At 42.4% G+C, this 24,511-nt stretch overlaps 1 protein-coding gene across 3 annotated transcripts in view; it reads right to left on the bottom strand.

Moving 5' to 3' along the window:
* Positions 1-10,771: 10,771 nt before the first annotated feature.
* Positions 10,772-24,511, bottom strand: part of LOC117472959 (nuclear receptor subfamily 6 group A member 1-A) — a 97,522-nt gene continuing 83,782 nt past the window's right edge. For all 3 annotated transcript variants that reach the window (XM_034118419.1, XM_034118420.1, XM_034118421.1), the window contains exons 3-10: positions 23,221-23,451; positions 22,208-22,263; positions 21,456-21,616; positions 20,397-20,627; positions 19,844-20,098; positions 18,464-18,585; positions 17,871-18,023; positions 10,772-15,687 (exon numbers count right to left, since the gene is read on the bottom strand). In XM_034118419.1, the coding sequence (XP_033974310.1) occupies positions 15,602-15,687; positions 17,871-18,023; positions 18,464-18,585; positions 19,844-20,098; positions 20,397-20,627; positions 21,456-21,616; positions 22,208-22,263; positions 23,221-23,451 (1,295 nt within the window). In that variant the 3' untranslated portion in view covers positions 10,772-15,601. The remainder of the gene's footprint in view (positions 15,688-17,870; positions 18,024-18,463; positions 18,586-19,843; positions 20,099-20,396; positions 20,628-21,455; positions 21,617-22,207; positions 22,264-23,220; positions 23,452-24,511) is intronic.

Below are 24,511 nucleotides of genomic sequence, written 5' to 3'. Positions count from 1 at the left end.
TTAAAGGTAGAGTAGGTAAGAATGGAGAAACCAGCTCGAGTGCGCTAGAATTAGAAAGTACGCAGCGGAAAAAAATCTGCCCCTTCCTTCAGACTTCCTTACAGAGCCCCTCCTCCAACACACACGAACGTGCACATGACCAATGGGGGCACGAGATAAGTTTGTGCACGAGATGGAAGGCTCACAGGCAGGTAGGCCATCCAATTATTTCCCCCGGGCCGGGGCAGATGATTGGTCGTGCCTTTTACAGCGCCACGGCTTCCACAGATGAAATTGTGTAATGTATTTATTGTCAAAGCATTTAATGTATTCATTGCTATCGGGATGTTAAGAGCATTCCATGGAATATAACAAAAAGTGTTTCTGAAGTGAATTACCTACCCTACCTTTAACAGGACAAACAAAGTAAATTGCCCAGGTGCCAGAAAGCCGGTATAATGGTCGGTAGAAAAAGTAGAAAGAACTATCCTAAGCTTGTGCTGTCTTGCTGGTTCCAAACGTCACTCCAGGTGTGTTTGTTAAAAAACAATTACAATTTCTCTTGAATTGAGAATTAAGCTTCACATGGAACAAGGGCAACTGCCAACTGGGCAATAACTATCTAATCAACAGCTACATGCAATTTAGCTAGCAGGAGCCTAGCAACGTATGCTAACTAATTTCATGGAAAGCACCAGCTTACTCTGTCAGGACTGTTAAGGACGCACACATCGTCAACCACTGCTCTATTTCCTCTTGACTCCGGGCAATCCTTTGGTAATCAAGGCCAACAGACAGCCTTTTTTACAGCCATCCTGTAACAACAGTATCTTTTTGCACCTATAAATACCTAGATGGATAGTATTTAATAAAGCTTGACCAAAAGTGATCTGTAAAGATCTGAGAGTGTCTCCACCTGTGTCTTTTAGGAGCTTTGTAAAGGTCCTCCCCCTAAATGAGAGCACCCTGAGCACTTATTCAGCCTGACCGCCCACAGTCCTCTCCCTGACTCTGAGATGGTGGTGCAGCAGGTGGGTTTAATAGAAAGCTAATCTTTTTGTTGGCAATGCTCTTTTTTCAACTCTGGGGACAGCACAGCAAAGGCCTCTCATAGCTCCCTTTTTCTCCTCGGAAATGTGTACTTTGAACTAGAACAACTCAGCAGGGCAGTGAACCTTCTCAGGGCCTTCAGAGAGGAGTCAGTGAGTTGGACTTGGTGAGTAAGTTGGTACAGGTGGTGAGAATGTAGGTGTTTTCTGGTGTTCTCTATTCTTGAGACATCGCCTCAAGAATAGAGGCTTTGTTTTTCATCTCAGGTTAGAGACTTGATGTAGTCTCTAACCTGAGATGGTTAGCTTGAATTGAGGCACAAACCCCAGTTTCTGGCCATTGATCCTAGGTGATTGCCCACTTCCTGTGGGATCATCAACATTTCTGTTGCTGCCGTTAGACAGGTTAGATCCTCTGTGACTCCTGCCGGGTATACTAGGAAGCAAGTTCAACAGAAACAGGGTTTCTTTACTACCCCTAATACGAGATAACAAGTACCACAAAGGTGGTTAGCAACTGTCTTTGTTAACTGAGGACTTTTTCCAAATTCTCATAAAAGTGGGCGTTTGGAGCGTCATCTGACTCATGTACTGCGCAAAAGGGATTGATCTATTTCTGCCACATAAGAATTTTTGGAAAATGTCACGGCATATGGCACCCTGTTGCTGGCAATCATATAATAAAACGAAATAAATCTACGTATGTGACTCAAGTAATATATTTAATTTACAACTCTCAACGTGCGCCTGCAGTTTTGCACATAACAAGTGAAGAAAATATATAAATCGACATATTGTGCAATTATCAGACCATATAAAGTTAACTGTGCTGTGTTACACCATTTGAACTCTTATGTTTGCTTACAACATTCTTAGTCAGTGCAGTTATGCTAAGTGCAGTGTGTTCAATATTATCATCACTTTTCACAATGCAATCAGAAGGCAAAAGTCAGTGTGATGTTTGTGACTGAATGCTGTCTGTGAGGGCTCTGAAGTCTGGCTCCAGTCAGCCGTCTGTGGGGTTTCTGTCAGTAAGGCAACACCTGTACTTTCATTTGATTGTTTTCGTCTGTGTAAATTCCAGTTGGATGTTGTAAGTGAATCGAAAGTAGGCACTCACTCTTAGTGCACATACGGGGAGAAGAGTCCCCTAAATCACTCTCATTTGACTGTCAGCAGGTTTTGTGATAAGCCGGATCTCAACTTTCCTAGCACGGATAGCATTCTTTAGCGGTAGCTTGTTTTTGTGGTTGTTGGTGTTGTGGTCCTGCTCTAGATTTCCTCTTATCAACTATGTTTGTTTGTGATGACACAACTTAGATACACATGTGTCCTTACCAAGGTAAACATAATTCCTCTTTCCATTTTGGATTAAAAATGTTACATGCTTTCGTGGAGCCTCCGCCATGCTAGCTAACTTTAAGTCACATACCAGTGTTGTGTTTGATCTTTGCAACAGTTAACAGACCAGTCTTCTTTTAATTAATTAGTTGTGTTAACGGTAGTCTATGTATTTTATATATCTTTTTGGAGGTACAGTCTAAAAGATCTGCCAGTTGTTGAACATTGATCTAGAGGATAATCAAATGTCTTATATGTTTCTAGAAGGTAACTCTTCACTAAAGCTATCGGATAAATAAGGTGAGTATACGGGGTACAATATTTCCCACTCAAAAGTAGGAGACCTAGACTACCTCCCTAAAATTGTACTTAAAGGGACTGAAAAACTCTCCTCTTCGGTGGTTCTGAACATATATCCGACAAGCCCCAAACTAGTCTTACTACAAATGATGAATAGAACTATATTATTATATATATCCGACAATATAGGAAAAATGATGTGTTTTTAACTGTTAGCTCTTTCAGCACTGGTGCCATTGTTAGGGCTATTAGAACGGCTGATAGCTCAGTCTGCTGTCAGCGTGGCTAGCACTGCTACTTACATTAGCTAGCTACTGGTTGTACAGTACAGTGTGTATTTGGACTTCATTAAATCAATATTTAAATGTTGATTTAAAAAACTTCTTAATTTAAGTTGAATGATATTGGCATTTTGTATGGAGTTCAGCATCTCCAGCCATACTCAACTACTGGCACATATGTTGCACATATGGCACAGCTGGCAGCTAAAAATAAGCATTCTTTTATAAATTGGTAGCAAATAACGTGGCATTTTTCAGTATTGAGAAATTCATTATCAGGACACTGAATGCCAAATCAATAACAGCACAAAAACATCATCTTGGCATGGACGCTGTCGTATGTGAAACGCAGGGCACTTGTGGAGCTATACAGTGTGGATTCGGGGGGGGTTCGGGTACGTAACACATTACCACTTCTTCTTGCCCTTGACAAGGTTCCTGAGTTTGAACAGCCTATTGTTGACAGTATTCCTCACTGAACTTGCCTTTTGTATTCGGTTAACAATAGGAAACTGTTGGCTGAACTCAGTTGCAACCTTGCCCGCTCTTAAATATATCTCCTGTGTAGTAATCCATCACAGTGGGCAGCCGCGAGTGACGGACCCACTTGATTTGGAAGAATTCACATGTGAAACTTTTCCTTATTTCCGCTCAGTGCTCAGTGTTTCATTACTAAATCATGCCTTTCTTAAGCAAAAGTGTCGTAGCCAAGGGAGCGGAAGCAGAATTAAACATAGTGGTTTTAAAAATAGAAAGTAGGCTAACAAGTTATTTAATCAAATGCTTGAATAATCAACATTCAAAAAGCACATGAGACAAAATGAGGCTGAAATGAGAATGCAAAATATTTACCCAATCACACACATATTCATATTATTGTGTGTGCCTTCAGGATCAATTTGGAGTTCAGTAAGTCAATGACACTTCAAAATGCGGATTGGAGGGGCCTGGGGTTCCCATATTGTAAACAAATTGCATACAAATTCAAATTAAATTAAAATGTCATACTGCTTTCTGACCTCCCTACTCTCTATGTGACTCAACACCCAAGTCAAGTTATTCCTACCAACAATGATGGCCTGGCCCTGGGGGAAAGTGTCAGCTTTCTTAATGCGCCACCTAATCATTTGGGCTCATCGAAAGGGATCATAAAAAACATACATATTTGTTCCTGATCAGAGCTCCTCTTCAAACAGAGATTCAATGAAGGATATAAGGGATTCACATGAAATGATGTTGCTCCTGAGACCTCTGGGTCAGAAGACCTTTTTTATCCAGATCTTAAATTCCTGCTCACTTTCTTTGTTTCAAAACAAACAACACAATTTGTGCACTCTTCCTCTCTTCTGTGGATATAAATGTTCTGCAGAGTTCTACAGTCTTGCCATAATCCATGCCAAACACTCATCTCACCCCCCTTCAAACAGTCCTTGAATGACACTCCCCTTTCAGAATTTGGAGAGAGATCTTAAACGTGTTTGCATACATTTCATAACAACTGAAAATTTGAAATAAAACGGACTCCTTTTGTTTTTCAAATCTCTATTTCTGACCAGATAATTGCTGCTCTTATCACTTTGTTGAACATTAATTTATTGCATTATGAGCATGGTGCGGAAAGATTTTATTATTTGGACACCAGATGTCCTATTCATTTTCAAGGCCACAGCAGGCCTGCTGCTGGTAATAAGCTTTCATAAAAGAAGCCTCTAAAAAACACATACATGAGACTGGAGAACAAGCAGAACACTAAGGTGAGAAAGACCGTTTTTGATATATTTACAAAACACAGCGAAAAAAGGTGAACTAAATCCGAGTGAAGGAAGTCTGTTTCCTTGTCTGTTAAGGTATAGGGTGGGTGCTGCCCAGTTTTGATGTAGTCTTTGAATACATTCACAGTCATGTTACAGGGGTGATTTCTGTGGACACCATAACACAGCCATAGCACAGTGAAAGCCCCGATGCCTGCATCGCTGTGAGACGTGAGAGAAGAAACCCTTGGTCAACAAGCAGATGGAGACTTTTCATAGAGCAAATGTAAAATATTTTATATAAAGTTATTTCAACTGAAATGGTTATGCTTTTGTATGGCTGTATCATGAATTTGTCAGTAACTTAGAGTGGAAGGAGACATCAGGACACAGAGGGAGCTTTCAGGAGCGCCGAGGAAACGGCTGCAGAGGCTTTAGAGAAATGTGAGGAACAAGGTTATCCCCCTCTGGAAGTGTGTCAGTTGGCGAGGGGTGAGGAATGGCGATGCTGTTCTCCAGTTATCAGCGTCTAGGTCGCAGCGGATCAGGGTCAAGGGGAACAAGATGAGAGGGAGAGGGGGGTTGGCGCAGGGGGAGGAGGACCACACCTGGTGGAGGCACGCTTCAGGGGAGTGGTGGAGCACACACTCTGCTAACTCCAGCCAGGAGAAGCCAAAGAGGCAGGGTTTAGGCAGAGCTGCACAGCCAGTTCTAGCCTTGACATGCGTCTGAATGACGTAAATACAGTAGGCCCCAACCAAAGTGTGTACAACTGAGATGAAGGGGGAGCTGGGTCTTCTCAGTACACTCACACTACCCTGCTGAGTAGTGTTGTGAGAGGATGTTTAGCACCATTTGAATCTGGGGTCAGTCTATTTCAGCAAATCCTCAATGTATAATAATACTTTTTTCCCTCAGTTTCAGATAATACATTTCTCAAGTGGAAGAATCTATGACTGAAGACAAATGAGTGATTTACATAGGCCTACTGTGTATCTGAAATAAACTTGTACTCCAACAACTGCCTTTTTAAATATCAATCCATGAAATCCCACAGTTTGCCACAGCTGAACTTCCTGTGTTTCAGTTTCTTTGTTTGGGCTATGAGGTAAATAAATCACATTTCTGTCATTTGCAATGCTCTTCGAAATCTAGAATACCATCTACAGATAATGCAAAGAAAGAATATGAAGAGGCATGAAGTGATATGTAAGAGACAAAGGCACACACACCTCTCCCATAGGAGCAAGACATAGCATTATAGCTGTTTAGTCTTTGTTGTTGTTGTTTTATATCTGCTTGTATTCATTTCGACTAACTGTAACTGGTTTGGTTTATTTGTATTTTCTTTGACTGTGATGTTTTTTTTGTCATTTTGTGTCTTTTTGTGGTTGTTTAAATGTTTCTTTGTGATCATTTGGAGTCTCTCATTGTTGGTCTATCTCTCTTTGAGTGACCAGGTGATGCTTGTTCAACATTGTACAAAGATTCCATTTTTTCAAAGTCATCTTTCAGGCATTCTTCTCGGATGCCTCTCATACATGTGCTCAATGATGTTCTCCCCAAATGACATCTCCTGATAGATATAGAACACAACCAGAACAAATATTTAGAAAATTGAAATCATGTTTTTTGGACGAATGACATTTAATCAAAGCTTCTGATTTGCAGTTATAACACATACAACAAAATCTACATTTGGAAAAAAAAGACATGACAGTAGACTTTTCTGACTTTCCTCTCGTCTTAATGAATAATCATCCTAACAGTGTTGGCCCTGGTGTATTCATGAAATGCTTCTAAACAGTGTGTAATGTGGTCGGAAGGTTTTCTTCTGTTACTGGCCTTGTTTTTGGTTTGGTTTTGTGCCTTTATATGTGTATTATGCTTTGGTGTGTTTGACGCTATACAGTAGTTTGATGCTTCTTATGATGGCTATGCTTGTGCAAACACATCCCAAAGTGTTGATTTGACCCACAACTAATGATACAAATGTGTCAACAAATATTTGTTATGCACATAGATTCCGATATAAAACTTTGTCAGGCTATATTTGCAGAATAATAACTGCATGCATGGTTCAAACCTGATTTACAGCAGGGCTGTCCAAACATTTTTCACTGAGGTCCACATACAGAAAAATATCTGAAGGGCTGGGCCCCTCACTAGAGGTGAGAAGTAAGTCATAAGTTCGCAAAATCAATCAAATGTAAGTCAAATATTCTTGATAACAGAATATTCTTAAAGGAAAAAAACAGCCTACGTCACAGCTTTACATATAAAGGGTTTCATTTAATTAGTTACCAAAAATGTAAGGCGAAATATAAAGGGTATATTGTTAAGTTGTTATGGAAATAAGTTATTGGGCTTGATTTTATCAACTAAGATTTGTTTTTTTCATTGACTGAATTTATTTGAAAAGTGGGCTTATTAATACATGAATACTAACATATGTTTACATATATAAGGAGTACAATATAAGAAGTTTCAGGTGTGGGCCATATTCAGTTGTACTTTTAGAATTAGCTGCATGCCAATTGAATATGGACCCCCTGATTTACAGCTTCAGTCCTTCAACGTTACATATCAGCTAAACCAGAGTTAAACATAAAGGTATTACATATTTTCTAACTTGATATGAGCTGTCCACAGACACACTGTGGTGTATTTATATAATGCAGTACAACATATTCCATAAACTGACTGAATCAGCTCTTTGTGTTTTTAGACAGTACACAGATTTGATGTCAGAAGTGTTCCGTTGGTGAGATAAGTGACGTAAAACATTTCCTTCACTGACACAAGGTCATTCGCTGAAACAACCAATACATCTCCTCCGTATGCTACGAACTCAAAACATGATAGTAAAAACTTTGTTAAAAGAAAATGTGGTCCTGTTTTACTTTCTCACAATGCAGAAAGTTTAACATTAATACTTTTGCTATTTTTTGAAAAATGTCCATCCAGGATCTGTGCTGCCAGAGAGCTTGGCCTTCACAAGACAAGCCCGGTCTCACTTCTTATACTAACAGTCATGTGGTCAGTATCTAGACATCCTTTAGCGTGAGTGCTTTACCATCAAATCTAAACCCTGAGTCACTATTAGACGGTCAGAGCAACTGACGGAGGTGGATCTGATGGAGGTGAGGAGGTCAAACAAACACAGGACCCAGGAGACCGCTGTTTGCCACTGGTTAACGTGTATACAAAATGTATACACAAAACCACTCAAATGCGTAGTGCATGGACCGAGAAATACAAACAAATCAACGTAACACTGTAATATTACAGATCAACAACACAGATACGATTCTCATTTATTCATTTTATTTATATAATTAAATCGATTTTTTGTTTGTTTTATCTGAGTGTTTCAGGGTATTCTCTGAATACCTGGAAGGCCCCGACAGTTCACCACTGACGTTAACCTACTTTTGTTTCATAACTACTAATTATGAAATGTATTTTCGTACCTTGTGTATTTATTCTAACCACTACCACAATGTGACAAAGTAGTTGTCTTGCTTAGATCCCCAACAAGTTGTTGGATTGCGTAAGTAAACCTAAAACCTGTTTATTTTGACTGGGAACTTTTTTTTGGCTCCATAAAGCATCATAGTTTAAAGCATAGGGCAACCGACCAACCCTTCTGTACTGAACAAGTAAAGAGTGAGATGTTGTTTTATTGTCTTATCTTTGGATATTATTTCTATTGATTGCAATAAAAGTGTTCCCACCATTACAGATAACTGCTGAGATCTGGCTAAAACAAGTCAAATGGGTGAACTGTGATCTAATCTCATGTTTTCAGATCACCTCATTGATTTGTGTTTACACCACATCCATGATTGTGATCAAAGTCCAGCTCCAGTCTTCTCCCCGTGTAGAGACTTAGAGACAGGATGTGGGACTTTAGGAGCAGATAACACAATCTCAGGGGTTGGCATATGTGAAGGGCAGCGTCTGTTTTGTGCCAAGGTGAGACCTGAAACACCAACACACCAGGAAAATAAACACGCTTCACACTGATACTCATTGCAGGTCCTGCCCTTTTATATAATCATGTACCAAATCCATCCTCCGAGCCCCCACTCCCACCCCAGCCCTCAGTGGTGTTGTTGTGCCCAGGGGGATCCGCAGCCTTGACGGGCTCTCTTCTGATTGGTGGCCTTTTCAGGGGGTGGAAGGGTTAGGACGGCCTGTCAAAGTCTCCTCCGTCAGCCTTGAGGAGATGAAGTGATGCCTCCTGGACCTCCGGCCTGCTCCACACTCATGATGCAATCAGCAGCCCCCCCCCCCCCCCCCCATCACTCACTGACAACATCATCTGTGTTTCCCGGCAAATGTGTGTGTGTGTTTCGGCTTGGACAGATGTTTAATTTTAGCACTGCACCGAGCTGATTTAAGCATTATATTAAAGGAATCGTTTAACACTTTGAACAATATGGGTGTTTAATCAAAGTCACATGAGAAGGATGGTATTATATGTGTTTGCTGACAGGTAGCTTTGTTTAGCACTAAAGATCACTCATTTCAGCGACACACGCATACACCACAATTTACTAAAGGTTTGGTTCAGATTATTTCATGGACTCAGGGACTTCTTCCACCTGTTGCTGCCATCTGTGCATTTGAATATTTGAGTTGCACTTAAGGATGTGTAGGAACACACATGTGAATGTCATCGTTTTTTGGACAGTTTGGCATAGACCACAATTTACTGAAGGGTTGGTTCTGATTATTTCAGGGACACAGAGATACTTCATATGAAAGTTGTATGGACCTTCTCAAGTAACTCACAATTACCTGAATGTCATCTATCTGTCAAATAGGAGCCCAGCAGCTCATTTCACCCGTTTCCAGAACCGTTTGATTTAATGATATGCTATATGTTGCATGCTGTGAGCAGTCCCTGTGTTGCTGGTGAAGAAATGTAAATGAACCTTATCATTAGAGTCAGTTTAAATGAATATTCTAAGCTGAAAGCAAAGGCAGTGATGTTCTCATTAAGCTGTCGGTGTGTGAAGGAAGCGTGAATACATCCTAGCCTTGATCCTGGACTGAGTGAAAGCTGTCTGATGCACCGCCTCATTCATTTCAACACCTTGCTATATACAGCCTTATTTGACTGTTTTGTGACATTATCTTCCACACGTTGCTGCCATCTGAAGATGGAATACTCATTCTCACCCATGTGAATGTAATGGTTTTTGGTTCAGTTATGGAGCAGTAGGGCTTCGAACACACACTGAGGACATGGATACATGTATAGTTCATTTGGGTATTTTGATGGGACTTGACTATGCACAAATATTAACTATTGCCAGCTTAAATACAAATGTTTTCGATAAAAATGTAAGTATTAAAAAAGCAGCACAAGTTATCTGTGGACAAATTGACCAGTCAACTGTTTCATGTTGGTCAATATGGTATACTGTATGGACTTTGCATTTTCATATTTATTTTACAACATACACAATGAAATGCAAAGTTGCAAAAGATCAAATATGAGCCAGAATGTTGGGAAGATGATTACAATAGTTGGGTGTCATGACGTTACATATCAGTCATTTAGGCTGGCAGCATTTGTGCAAAAGATAAATGTCAAGTAAATTCAGATAAAGTCAAAGATGGGATGGTTGAATGGAAAGTATGTTTATATCAGGGAATGCTACTGTGAATATATCTGCACATCCTTATTGTTAGAAGTTTGAATCTTTATGGTTTTAATTGCAAGTAGTTTTGGACAAAAGTAGTGTAATATATGTGTTACTGAACTGCAGCTTCTTGTTGTTGCTAGTACAGGAGTTCATTTGGCATGTTTAAAACTGAGCACTGCCTCACAGGTGGAAACACACTTTTTGTCTATTTGAATGAGATTATCTTCCCATGAATAACTCATTGTGTTTGCTGAGCAGCGGGTCAGGGACAGACTCTCCGGACTGCACAACGTGAAGCTCTTAAGCACTGCCTGTAAGGAACCGATAAACATTCATCACACCTGCTCATCATCGGCTTCTCTCTGCGTATCAAAGTCAAAGATGGACAGAAAAATGGAGGACAGTCCGAGTACATTTGCATAACGTTCACATTTATTTGGTTTCAAGTTCTAACACATTCTAAACATGCTTTTAACACGTAATGGATCACATTCTTCACAGGTAGTTAAAGTAACAATAGCAGACAAGAGATTTCTGAAGAGAAAAGCATTTCAATTGTCTGTTCACAGGTGATGACGGTGTGTACATCTCTTTCTTCCCTGAGATATGTCACGACTGTTCTTGACTTCTCCCAGCCTCTCTCCTCGTGTGCAGGGGGCTCAGACCTGACAGCAGGGTCTGAACAGAGGAGCTTTGGAGCACATGGTCATAGTAAGAGCTCTGATAATGTGCAGCAACTAAATGCTTGTTGCTGAACATTATTAATGTCATGACTTCGTATGGAAACATTCAACAATGACAAGATCTTTCTGTAACCGAGTGCTGCAGAGCTCCTCTGCTCAGGTTTCTGACAGTGCTGACGTGGGGGGGGGCTGGACATGTGGCTTTGCCGAACTGGCCAGTTATAGGACAGCTGGATGATGGGTTCTCCCTGACCACAGCAGCGGAATACATTGATTAAAGGAAAACGTCAACCCCTAAATAATGTACTTGTTTGTTGGCTGTTGTTGAATTCAGCTCTTACCCTATTTACTTTCATTCATCAAGGCTGGCTTTGTCCTTCCCTGTGGAGGCATGCCAGACACTTTCTTCATGAATGCAAGGTAACAGGGGGCGGCTCATTGACAGACTGTCATCTTAGGGTTGAAGTATGCCTTTAACGTGCTCCTTCAAAAATGCAAATATGAGCCAGAATGTTGGGAAGATGATTACAATAGTTGGGTGTCATGACGTTACACATCAGTCATTTAGGCTGGCTGCATTTGTTCAAAAGCCATCCATGTCCAACCCCAGAGATAAGACGGTTATCTGTAGTCCCGTGCCGCAGCGAGCGAGGCGTGTAAACACGATGGATGATCCAGCACTCGCTGCATTGACAGAGTCTGATATCAAACAGCTAGCACTCCATGTCTTTCTTACCAATGAACCATCATGGAGCACAGAGGAATAACACTGTGACGTCGTGATGTGGGGAGTATAGTGGACACAGCAAACAGCCAATCACAGGGTAACAAGGCCTTAACACACTAAATAAAGCACTGGTTACTGCAACAAGAATGCATTATGCCATGCTTCATCAGAACACTGACATTGTCATTCTTTCATCAGTGAAATAAAGATGACGCTAATTTGACATGAAATGAATGAAAAAAGAGAGGAGAGGTAGAGGATGAGAGACAGCCAGAGGTCAGAGAAGAGAAAGCTGCTGACAGCAGGCGAGTCTGAGGTAGAGAGGGTTATGAGGCAACATGTTTACACATTTAAAAAAAATAAAGATTAAGAAAACGGGTATCAGAGCGTTTCATGAATCTGAGAGGTCACTGTGGAAAAAAGAGACAGTAATAATAGAACATTGGTGCAATGAAACCAATAAATAAGACAACAAATGCATCTATTTGAAAGTAAGCAACATGATGACAAATAAAGAGGTAGTTTCAGTACATAAATTGCAAATGACATTTCCCTTGACTGCAAAAAAGAAAATACAGAAAATAAAAAAGAACACTTCTTCAGCACGTGTTTCAAAATATGACAGGTAGGAAGTCACAGCTGTGGCAGTAAGGTATTTGTGTTGAGCAGTTTGATATTTGCTGCTACATTAAAGAAAGACCCCCCTTCATATCCTCTTCCACTGCCAGATCTCAGCACTCTGATGGTCAGCATTCCTAGAGTTACTTTGAGATCAAGTGACTTTGTTGTTGACCACCCTGCTACAGAGTGAAGCCACAGTAGGTGGACTGATGACGTCCGTGCAACGTGGCAGCAGAGACAGCTCTCACAGTCTGACACCAACACCTGATATTTATTTCAACTTTTGAAACTAAACTGAAGCCGTTTTCCCAACAGTGGAGGAGGATGTCTGGGGGAGCCGGTTCTGTTTTGAAGATACATCGCATTGCACAGACCTTTTTTTTTACATAAAGAACATATCCCTGAGATTATGTGGTTTTTAGGTTCAGTTCAACAAAAGACATGGACACTCAAATACCTTCTCACTTAGCGGCAGTGTAACCTGGCGATTTGGAGGTGTTGGTCTGCCAGTTTCTGCTTCCAGCCCAAAACAAGCTCAATTCCATGCACCATCCATTTGTAGAGATGATGGCAGGTCAAAGTAAACCTGAACTACAGGTGGAAACATATTGAATGCTTCGTGTCATTTAGGTGAACTGACCCTTTAACCTCAGAAGCCTGTGTGATGCATGATGCACATTTGACTAAATAGTGAGAGAAAATATTGTCCACACCCGTCTTAGCTGCTCTTAGAATCCTGGTGGTAGAACATTAGTGTAATTCATTCAAGTTTGGAACCACAGATGGCTCCAAAGCATCACTTTTGCGTTGATTCAAAATACATAAGAGGTCAAGTCCATGTGAGACATGGCTCACATGGCCTGTATATCACTTTTTCATAAAATACGGTGGACAAAGGAATGTTACTAGAAATCATGTCCAAAAAAACGTAAGCATTCATTCAAAGTTTAGAAAATGACAAGGGCTGTCCTCACTGCCCTGTCCACACAAAAGACAATGAATATGTGAAAAACAACAAAAATCCAAAACATTAACATCATAACTAAAAAGGAACATGACACTGTATCAAAATGAAAAGATGAGAAGGGGCTGACAGGATGAAGATGCAGCGCTGCAGGAGGGACCTCTCCCTCCATCACCCACACCCAGAGGAAAACTCCCCCTGCAGGTCTAATCTTCAAACTGCATCCACTGAATGAAGGGGGGGGGGGAACACTTTTCTACTGAGGACCTACAATGTCCTGGAACCTACATCTACTAATACTACAAGTACATCAGCATGGTCACTGAGGAACTCCAGAATGCAATACATAACACTAACTTTACCCTGTTTAGATTCAGGTCTGCAGGGACCTGAGAGAGGAACATGGCATGGCATGGTGGGCATGGGTCAGGGTCAAAGGTCAAGGTCTCCGAACCCCACCGTCGTGTGCAAAAAAAGAGAGATGCAAAGATGCATTTCAAATTGTTCGTACGTCATGAAATGGCAAAGAACCCGAGGAGTCAAGAAGACGCCTCAGGCGGCTTGAAATGATCATCTCATACTTCAAAAATAAAAGACCATTTCCTATATGGCTTAAACGATGTGCATATCTGTCACAGAGCCAGAGGAAAGTCACTTCAACTCTGAACCTCGACCCCAGTGAGACACTGCCAGAAGTTGCATCCTTTAAACTGATAATCTGCAAACTTTGATTAGACAGTTCATTAAGAAATGTGGGTTATTGGTCTTTTGGCCAACCTTAGCCAATAAACAATCGGACCTGAAGCTCAGCTCCACATGTTCTAGGGCTTCTTGGATCTGGATCCGGTCCAACTTTAACTGATTCTGGTCTTGGGTCTGTGCAAAAGTTTGATTGGACCTGACAAGACCCGAAAACAGTCCAAGTTCCTCTAAAACTGCCCAATGAGACTTTTGAACGGACCAGTGGTTTTTAATCTGGGTTTGAAGCTGGATGAGCTAACAGAAGCTAGCATTCTACGCCAAGTGTCTGTTGTTAGTTCCATTTTGGTTCTAGTAGGTCAGGTTGACTTATTTGACCCATGAAGATCTCTACCTGTTCAAAACACCAAGCATTGGCTCTCTGACCTTTGCTTTGTTCTGAATAATTAGTCAAATCCAAGATTTCACAAACTTCCCCTTTAACCCAACAGAGAACCCTAAATAGTTAGTCGAGGCTACAATGCATCAAGTTCCTGGCACTGAAGGGAGCAGACGGAAAACAAGCCGTCTGAAAGAATCAGAGGGAAATACAATCACATCTGCTCTATGCATATGTGTGTGCACAAGAATGTGTGCATGTTTAGCAGCATTTAGAATGAAATCCGGCAACACACTCGTCTGCCCAGCAGGGGGTCTCCCTCTGACACAGATTGATTCATTTCTTATCCTGATCCTTCATTGATAAGAAATCTTTTTTGTGGAGCTATTAGCCCCAACCCATCAGTGGGGGGAAAGCATTGCATAACACTTTGGTCAAAAAGGAAAACAATACAACTAAAAACAGCAAACCTAACTACACTCCCCTTCCCCACAATAAAGCCTTACATCCCCAGTCTATGATTGTAAAAAATACCCGTATGCTCCTTTTTCCAATAAAGATCCCGCAGATCCAACTGTCACCTTAACCCGTGGAATGTTCAACTGACTCCCGCCTCCCATCGAGCAGGACCACTGAGTCCATGCAGAAGCTCAACTTTTGCATTTTCAGTGAAGCTAAACACTGGTGCAATCTTTGATTATGCAGCTCCCGTGGACACTCAGTATCTGATTGGGGGAATCGGTTTTTGACCAGGGAACTCTTCATTTAACAGAAAGAAAAGGTACCTGAACATAGCAACAACATTTCCCTGAGGTATTCTCAAACACTCGTCACATATGTCTATCCGCCCCCGTCTGAATAAAATAAACTCTTTTAAAGTCTAGCTCTAACAATAGCAACACTGACACATTGAGCAAACTGGATACACACTTGTAAACTCCAAAGACCAATGCATCTACGAGCATTTGTTTTGTACAGAAGCATGTGCACAGTGTAAATCAGCATACATTCAGCTCTGTCGAGTAATAAATATAGAAAGAAAAAAGTTACAAAAAACAAACTAGCTGCTTGTCACATTCACAAGAGGGGAGACCAGTCCCTCGCCTCGGAGGGTCAGGGGTCTAGTTTCCGGAGGAGGCGGTCCCGCAGGGTGGGGGGGGTGCTCCTCTAGCTGCTCAGGGTGGATTTGCAGGAGTGCAAGACTGCTTTGAACAGGAGGGGGAGCTGCTCCAGGGGGACGTTCACCAGCTTCCCTGCAAACAACAGAGGGTCAGCCTCACGGGCCACAGAGGGTCAGCCTCACGGGCCACAGAGGGTCAGCCTCACGGGCCACAGAGGGTCAGCCTCACGGGCCACAGAGGGTCAGCCTCACGGGCCACAGAGGGTCAGCCTCACGGACCACAGAGGGTCAGCCTCACGGACCACAGAGCAGAGACGGCATACTGTTTTCACCAATTTAAAGATATGAACATTTAGTAAAGTGCATGCTTTGAATGACCAGGTACGTTTGAATACGTCCCAAAGCCAACACATGTTCAGCCTGTGAGCTAACACTCCCTCAGATGCAGGGACACAGAATGGATGAGGTTTTGAAGTGAGGACGTGGGAGACCCCTGTGCCAGTATAAGCTCCAAACCGTGTGGTGGGGGGGGTCACTGTGCAATATACCCTTGTGCAATTTAAGCTGTATCTCTTTTCGCTCAATTTATTTACAATCGGCAAAAAACATGTGCTAGTTTAGCCATTTATTGACTTTGTAATATGTAAGTGTATTATCTGCACTATGCTTCTGCTGCTGTCCTTTGGCAGTGATGGGTGAGCAGGGTCATTACAGCTGACAGTTCCATAACACAGAGCTACAGCCTGGTGCTTTTTTTCATCCTGCTTTTCATTTCAATGTGTTTTCGGTTTTCTCTTTTTAAAAACAAAACGGTTTGGAGCTTACACTGGCCCAGGGTTCTCAATGTAATTAGCTTTATAAGCATGACCATAATGACAATGTATTGCCAGAGTTTTGTACAATTGCATCTATATAAAAATATACATTTGGAATGTTCTGTTAAGTTCATAAACATTTTCAACAGATGCAAGAACAACACAGAACAATCGCAAAAGGTTAGTTATTGATTATTGTGCATGAACATTCTGATAGTCACTTCATATAATACCTTAATAAGAAAATAATAATACATAAAAAAGTGTGCAGAAGGTCATTCTGATTCTCTCAGGTTATCTCCCACTACTCATGCTAGATAACGGGCTGCTCTGCCCCTAATGATGTGCTGTGATTGGCCAGGTAATATTCAGATGTACCAGATCATTCAAATGACTATTTGGCCTCTAGGTGGCGCTTTGAGGACTTCCAGTCCACCATATTATGGCGCGTTTCCACTACAGCGCGGAGCACGGTTTAAGAGGGCTGTGACGTCAGCGGCCCGTTTTTGGTTGCGTTTCCACTTGGCCTAGTACCGGCTAGCGGGTCCTAATTCACAGTTTTTCTGGCCTCATAAAATCGTGGGTCCAGGGCCAGAGACAACGAGGCTGAGTCGGGCTGAGTATGCTAAACTAGAGAGAGCGTCGCTGGCAAGGGGGCTACAACTACAACAAGATGGACATATTTGACCGTGATTTAATTGTAATACACGTTTCAAAATGATGCCGAAGTAACAACATACTGATACCAGTTAGTAAAAACCATGAATTAATGCTTTGTCAAGTCTGCAGACAGACGGCAGGCGAAAAACCTTTTAAAATGCGTGTTTTCTAAATGGAGATTGGCTAAGCTAACGCAGTATATGCTCCGACCTATACAGACATAAATAAAGCAGCGACTGTATTCACCATGACACAGGCAGTCTGTGGTTTGTACTTGTTTAACTTTTGTCTAGTTTCTGAACATATATGAGGAGCTGTGAGCTCTGAGTGCTAACAGCTAACGGCTGTGTTGTTTTTCTGGGGTCCTCTGAAGATCACGTCACGGCTCCGCCTACACTGCGTTACTATAGATACTACCCCAGTTCCTAAACTGTAATGGAAATGCGCCATAAAGTGAGCCAGTCCTAACGAGGCCCAGCCATACCGAGCGGGGCCGAGTGAGGCCGTGTAGTGGAAACGCGCCATTAGAGTTAAGGTCTTCCAGTCCACCATATTAGAGTTAAGGTCTTCCAGTCCACCATATTAGAGTTAAGGTCTTCCAGTCCACCATATTAGAGTTAAGGTCTTCCAGTCCACCATATTAGAGTTAAGGTCTTCCAGTCCACCATATTAGAGTTAAGGTCTTCCAGTCCACCATATTAGAGTTAAGGTCTTCCAGTCCACCATATTAGAGTTAAGGTCTTCCAGTCCACCATATTAGAGTTAAGGTCTTCCAGTCCACCATATTAGAGTTAAGGACTATAGAAGCACTGAAGATCTATCCAGCTCTCAGGAGCCTCACCTGCGATGCAGCGGATCTCCGGGAGACACATCATGATCTCTGGGAAGCGCTTGGGCTGGTGCGGGTACTTGTACTCCGTGTAGTCCTGACACACGTACCAGTAGCGCTTGTTGAGCTGCTCCAGCTGCGAGGTGTTGGACAGTCCTCGGATATCTGCGGATAAAAAGGTGAGGTCAGCTTTTCTAGCGTGTAGGTTTCTACCTCTTATTTATTTAACACTTTTATTCGCTACATTTCCTCTTTAACCTTTGTTATAACTATTACAACGTTTTATTATTATTTTATAGGTTTTTATATTTGACTGTATCTTTTCATTTTGTCTTACTTACATTTTTCTGAGGGGTCATTATTTATTGAATTGTATTATCATACCTTTTACCCCCTTGTCTCCCAAACTGTTCAAATGTGATATGATGTTGCCATGCTGCATGTTTCCAGAAAGCTCTCTCTGATCTGAGGGGGGTTTCTTGTTCTCTCTTTGAATGTGTAATCTTAAGTTGTTAAAGCACTTTGAACTGCCTGTATTAAAGCTTTATGTTGGGAGTACTGTTAGGGTTAATAAAAGCTTGAACTCTGTCAAATCAGATTGTTACCTTGGTTGAGGAAGTTGATGGCTTTCATGCAGGCATACTCCTCATTACTGATCTTCAGCTGGTGGAACTTGCGGAAGAGATAAATCAACCTCTCCATCACCTCCATCCCGTCCTCGCTGAATCTGAGGAGTCACACACAGACATACGTAGCGGTGAGGAACATTGATATCATTATGTTTAGGGTTTGTCTCTCTGGATGAAGGAAGATAGACTGGGTTTTAGTAGGACACATGTATAGAATAACCATATCATTCACATTTAAATCCACTGCCAAAACTTTTTAAATCCCTCAAGCCCCATTATCTTAAGCTTCTATGCTCCAATGAACACGGAAAGAATAAGGGAGGGAATACGTCAGATCTTCTGAAAGTGCTTAACAAACATCTTGCTAATCCCACAGCTGTTTAAAGGAGTTAGAAAAGGTTCACAAAGTGTAATTCCACTCATCAAAGCCCAATGCCCTGTCTCTCTGCCTCTCACAAACTTGTCTCTGTAAATCAGATATTCCCTCCTAAACTACAGGCCAGTTGACTGCAGCCGCAGAGAAGCACTGTATATTAGCAGAGTGTGTGTCATGAGGTCAGATCATTCTGGTGTGATTTACACAGATCCAAACCCCCACTCATCCTCTTCTGCCCGGCGTGGGACATGCATGTATTTCACATGTTAGACGGTGCTAGCCACAGCTCTGTCCTGAGGAGGCCCCCCCGTTCACGGACCACTCCACTGGCCCTCAGCCAACTACAATACGTTCCCTGCCGTGATAAGGGAGATATCAAACTCCTGGAGATACTCATAAAGAGGGGAAGCTCGCCTTTCACAGGACTGCTTTTTGTTATTATCTTTCATCCACCTTTCTTACGAGTGAAATATTGGCTCCCAGAGGCTAAATCTAGCAAGTCACACTCTGTTGTGTGTTATGGTGCAATAGCCACCACAGGAGGAGACCTGAATCCCTTTACGGAGATATTACCAACACCTATGCATTAGGGACATTGATTCAGTTACTTATCAATATGTTACTGCATGATGGATTTAAAGTTGGCATAATTGATCATTTTATCAAAATAAGTTATTTTTCATGCAAAAGTAGCAAAGAAAATGTTTTGAGCCTATGAAGCTTTTCTGCTTGTATCATTTAAAAATGAATACCTTGGTGTTATAGACTGACAAGACATTTAAAAGACACCACCTTGGAATTTGAGATTTAAATTTGACTTTTAAAAATGGCTTTAAAATGGTAAACAGTAACTTAGTCCACTATTATACTGTGTTGGTTATCACACTCATTCAAACCATGATAACTGGGCGGTCTCCTTTGTGGCAGAGTTATGAGACCTGAGTTTATAGAACATCTATCCACAGCTTCCTGCCACTCACCCCTGCAGCTCGTCGTCAGACGGCGTGTACTTGGCGGTGACGTCGGCCAGGTCTCCAAAGATCTGTGCGCTGTAGATGGTGAGGCAGGAGAGCAGGATGAGCTCCTGCCAGGTGGAGCTCAGCAGGCAGGTGTAGTCCTCTATGGAGAGCTCGCAGAAGAACGGCAGCTTCTTGATCCAGGAGATCTGGCGGAAGAGCAGCTCGTCTGCCAGGCGGCACAGCAGCGCAAACAGCTCCACCTGAGTCACTTTGTACCTGTCAGACACAAGAGGGGGGGTAAGAACTCAGCAAGAACATTCAAAATACTGGTTTGCTGTGGAAAATAGATCCTAGTGGCCCAAGTTTCAGGTGTGGGCCATATTCCATTAGACTATTTGCTGAAGGCCATTTCAAAATGGACGACGGGCCGTAGTTTGGAGAACCCTGCTAACATGATGCAGGTCCATTACATATTGTAAGTCACCACACTAACAACACGTTCTGGATTCCCTGGTCTGTGTTGCATTGTAGTGAGGGGGCGAGAGCAGGATTTGTTGCGTCTGCGTTGACTCACCCGTCTTCTATGAGCATGGGGGTTACCAGGGGGGCCAGGTCTTCAGCGGCCACCAGCTGCAGCACCAGTGGGTGGGACTGGGGGTAGAGGCTGCGGGGCTGGGGGGCCAGCAGGCCCGACTGGGCGGCGTAGCTGAACAGGTGGGGCAGAAGCTGGTAGTGTGTGGACATGGAGTTGTTGATGTACTGGTCTCTGAGGGCGGCCGTGTAGCTGTTCATCTCCACAGAGCGGCTGGATGCACACAAAGGTCAGAGGTCAGACACACTTGAAAGGAATAATCGTACATTTTGTGAAATAGCCTTTACCATCCTTCCCAGAGATCGAAATGTTTAATCACCCCCGTTTGTGCTAATTCACGTTAAGAGACCTTTTATATCTCCGTACATTTCAAGCATTAGCGTTGGGATATCAGATGGATTTATCGGCAGTTGGTTTTTATTTGTAACTTCTACTTCATTTTGCCTATCTAATGCTCTGCTTCCCTAGAACAAGACAACATGTTGAGATATCGCCGACACTACGTACCGGACATACAGACTGACTCTTTAAACGTCCTAAACTTGAACACTTTGGTGGAGCTCCACTCCCTTTAACACTCGAAGACAAAACATTGCATTTCACATTCTACCTGCATACCAAGCACATGCATTCTGTAATTGTTGTTTATTTCTGCTCAGATTTCATTTGATAATTCAAGAATTCTTCTGAATAGCTCTCAGGCTGTGTGGCTATGGTGATAAACCTTGTGTTTATACTAAAGGAGACTAAAATAAATACAGTCATGCAAGTAGCTAGACAATATCTGTCCTTGATGATTGCAGATAGACAATGCACTCGTCTCCATAGCAAGAAAAGCAGATAGCAGAGGGTTCTTTGTGTTTGCTATCATCTGTGCGCCCGAGGAGCTGCACATTCAGGCATTCTTCAGCTGATTACTTACTTTAACTAAAGTCTGACTGCGATGGGAAAGAGGTGTTAGACTGTCAGGGCCGGCTCATTATCTCAATAATGGGGTGAGTGCTGGCGCTCGGCGCTGAGAGGACGATATGAGCGACTCACTTGGAGGACAGGGTGGAGGCGGGGGACGGCTGGTTGCCCTCCGACGCTCCGTTGCTGGGCGAGCTGTGGTCACTGTCTCCGTTGTTGCCCCAGGTGTGCTCCGGGACGTCCTCCTTGAACTCCTGCCCCGACATGATCCGCTCTATCTCCTCCTCTGTGATCTGAAACACACACACACACACACAAAGAGATGTGAGCTCATGGAGCTTACAGCACATCCTCAAGCACAGGAAAGACATGTCCTAGTTGAATTGATCAGCATTGACTGCTTTTCACTAAAATGTTGAGGAGCAAGGACGCAGTGAAACAGGAAGGTAGAAAAGGAAAAAAGAAAGGAAAGAAAGAAAGCAAATTGTGTGTGTGTGTGTGTGTGTATCTGATTGATAAACACACACCTAAAATAATATGATCCTTGCCGGTCCATGAAGGGAGAAAATAGACAAAGGCATTAGCATGCCAGAAAATGTGGTGTCTTGTATCTGCAGCTGGGGTCGAGACACTTCCATTGCTATCATTCAGCACACAGTGAAACGGCAATTCATTCCATATAAATGACAGAGAGGTCCTGCTTTCATTAGGACTCGGAGATAAAGCAGTCATTTAATGGAAGCGGGCGTTTTTCAATGCATTCATGGTGAGCGAGCCAACTCTGGGACTGAGCCACAATAACATGTATAGACTGACTCTTAGATGGCGGAAGGTCAGTGAATGTCACAAAAACAACATTTCTGGTATTCAAGTGAGTGATGTACCTGAACAGGCCCGATGCTTTTGTTCCTCCCTCCTGGCATGCCATCCTCTCTGATTGCTGCATGACAAAAAGAAAGAGCAGAAATCTCAATGTACACGTGGTCCATGAACACTAATCAGGGTTAGTGTCAGAGCTCTACCTAGTGGCTGAAACTGATCCCACAGGGCTTTGCTTCACATCATTTGTTTTGGTCCTTTTTCACTTTTGTTCGAACTTAACTTTCTTTTCTTTTTTTCGGCAGGTAGAGAGGTTTTTTTCTTGACATGGGATTGGTTTATTAGAAGCAAGGCGTTAAATGTATTTCAAGTGTCAGGACATGCCTGCTTTCATCACAGTATTTGAAGAATAAATTGTTGAAATGAGGCCATCAGGCTGAAGCAGCACTGAAGGGTTATTTACAACCAGCATCCACTAGGGGGCAGCGTGGTACCTGAGATGAACCCGTCATTCGGGGACTTCCTCTCTTATTGCCCTGCATGCACACGTTCTGTTTGAAGTTTTCTTAACTACACATATTGTTGATTTAGTGTATTTAGAGTTACTGAAAAGATTGATGTAGATTATCAAAAGGCTGATCATAAAGTTATAGATTTCAACATTTTTAAATATCAATTGGTTGTCAGTTGTAGCAGGAATTACACCAGAAGAGGACTTTGTCAGGTCTGTTCCTGAACATGACAGGTTGCAGCACATGACCCCTGTTTTTACTCAAAATTACATTTTGAGACTCAAGCGTTTAATAAATACAACCAAGCAAATGTTTTAAAACATTCAAATAGAATCTATCAAACCATTACCAACCAATTTCATAATTTAGAAGAAGGAAAGGTTCATGTTCATGATATGTAGACATGTATAATTGCTAGACGTTTTCATATTATTGTCATCCATAAACAACATGAAACCAAAAATGTGAAAAAATAAAATATAAAAAAGGAAATTCTCATAATCATCTTAATTTGTAATAGGTGGAGCCACCATAGGGTTCAAATATGTGATGTGTCCACCCGTTACCTTTGCGGTTCATCCCCATCTGCAGACACTTGAGCAGGCGGCAGTACTGGCAGCGGTTGCGCTGCTTGCGCGACATCTCGCAGTTCTTGTCGCGGCTGCAGCGGTACACACGCTTGTTGCAGATGCTCCTCTTGAAGAAGCCCTTGCAGCCCTCACAGGAGATGATGCCATAGTGAAGGCCTGTGGCACGGTCTCCACAGATAAGGCAAGTACGTTGGTCAGCTGGATCATCTGCAGACACAGAACAGAAAAAAGGAAAGGAGACATTTAGAACCACTTCCAACCACTTCTTAACACTAATTCCTCCACACCGTGAAAAAAGTGGGTGCAAAAACCTCGCTGGAGGCACACGTTTTTAATTGAGATCATGGGGGCGGTTGGGGCTTAAGCACTAGCCAGGCGCTGGCTAATCCAAAGAGTTCTTAAGCCCCAACTCTCATTTTGTGAAAGTGGAGGTGTAACAGGCAGGAGGGAGACGTCTTGTGTATGTTTTATTCAGCAGCTCTGATGAGGCAGCGAGCTGATTTGTTTACAGTGTCTCCTTTCTCTCCTCGAACAACAGCAGTATCACATGAAGAGGCCTCTTTCTGCAGAGACCTCAGACCTGTTCATCTCAAAATTGCTATATCAATCAATTTGCGACATTCCATTCAGGGTAATAGATTATCAATCCATTCAGTACTTTTAAAATGTCCTAAAACCTGTTCTTACAATTGGTCTCTTGTTTTTGCCCTTAAACGCCTCCAGGCCTGTCTTGGCCTGGATGTTCCACACAGGCGCTCTCTCAATTATTAGCCTTCTGTTTGCCAAAAACACACTTTCTGCTGATCACTCCAAACTGTGAAAAGTTGGTCGGACAGTAATACATTAGGGCTGTAACGTGGAACATATGTGAGGGCATATTTAAAGACCTGAGGAAGTGGTCCTGTGGCACAAAGTGTAGGGGTCGACCGATTATCGGCCTGGCCGATTATCGAGACCGATATTCCGCATTTTACAGATTATCGGTATCGGCCTTTTTTTTAAATCAAATTGCCGATACAACTTTGGCTCTGATGCGGCCGTTTCTCTGGCTGCAGTCACCACTGTTCATGAGCAATGTCCCGCCCACAGCGCTATCTGATAGGCTATTACTGAAGTGTCAATCAATACTGAAGATTTTCCGGGCTGCAGCCAGCCAGAAAGGCGGGACCTTCTCAGATTACAGGCAGGTGCGAAGAACGCAGACACAGACAGAGGCAAGCAGCAGCAACAGTGAGCGGTGTTTCCAAGGTAAATCAGTTGAAAGCTG

The sequence above is a fragment of the Trematomus bernacchii genome, unplaced genomic scaffold (assembly GCF_902827165.1).
Source record: "Trematomus bernacchii unplaced genomic scaffold, fTreBer1.1, whole genome shotgun sequence".
Lineage (NCBI taxonomy): Eukaryota > Metazoa > Chordata > Actinopteri > Perciformes > Nototheniidae > Trematomus > Trematomus bernacchii.
This window is presented reverse-complemented; position numbering and strand designations above follow the sequence as displayed.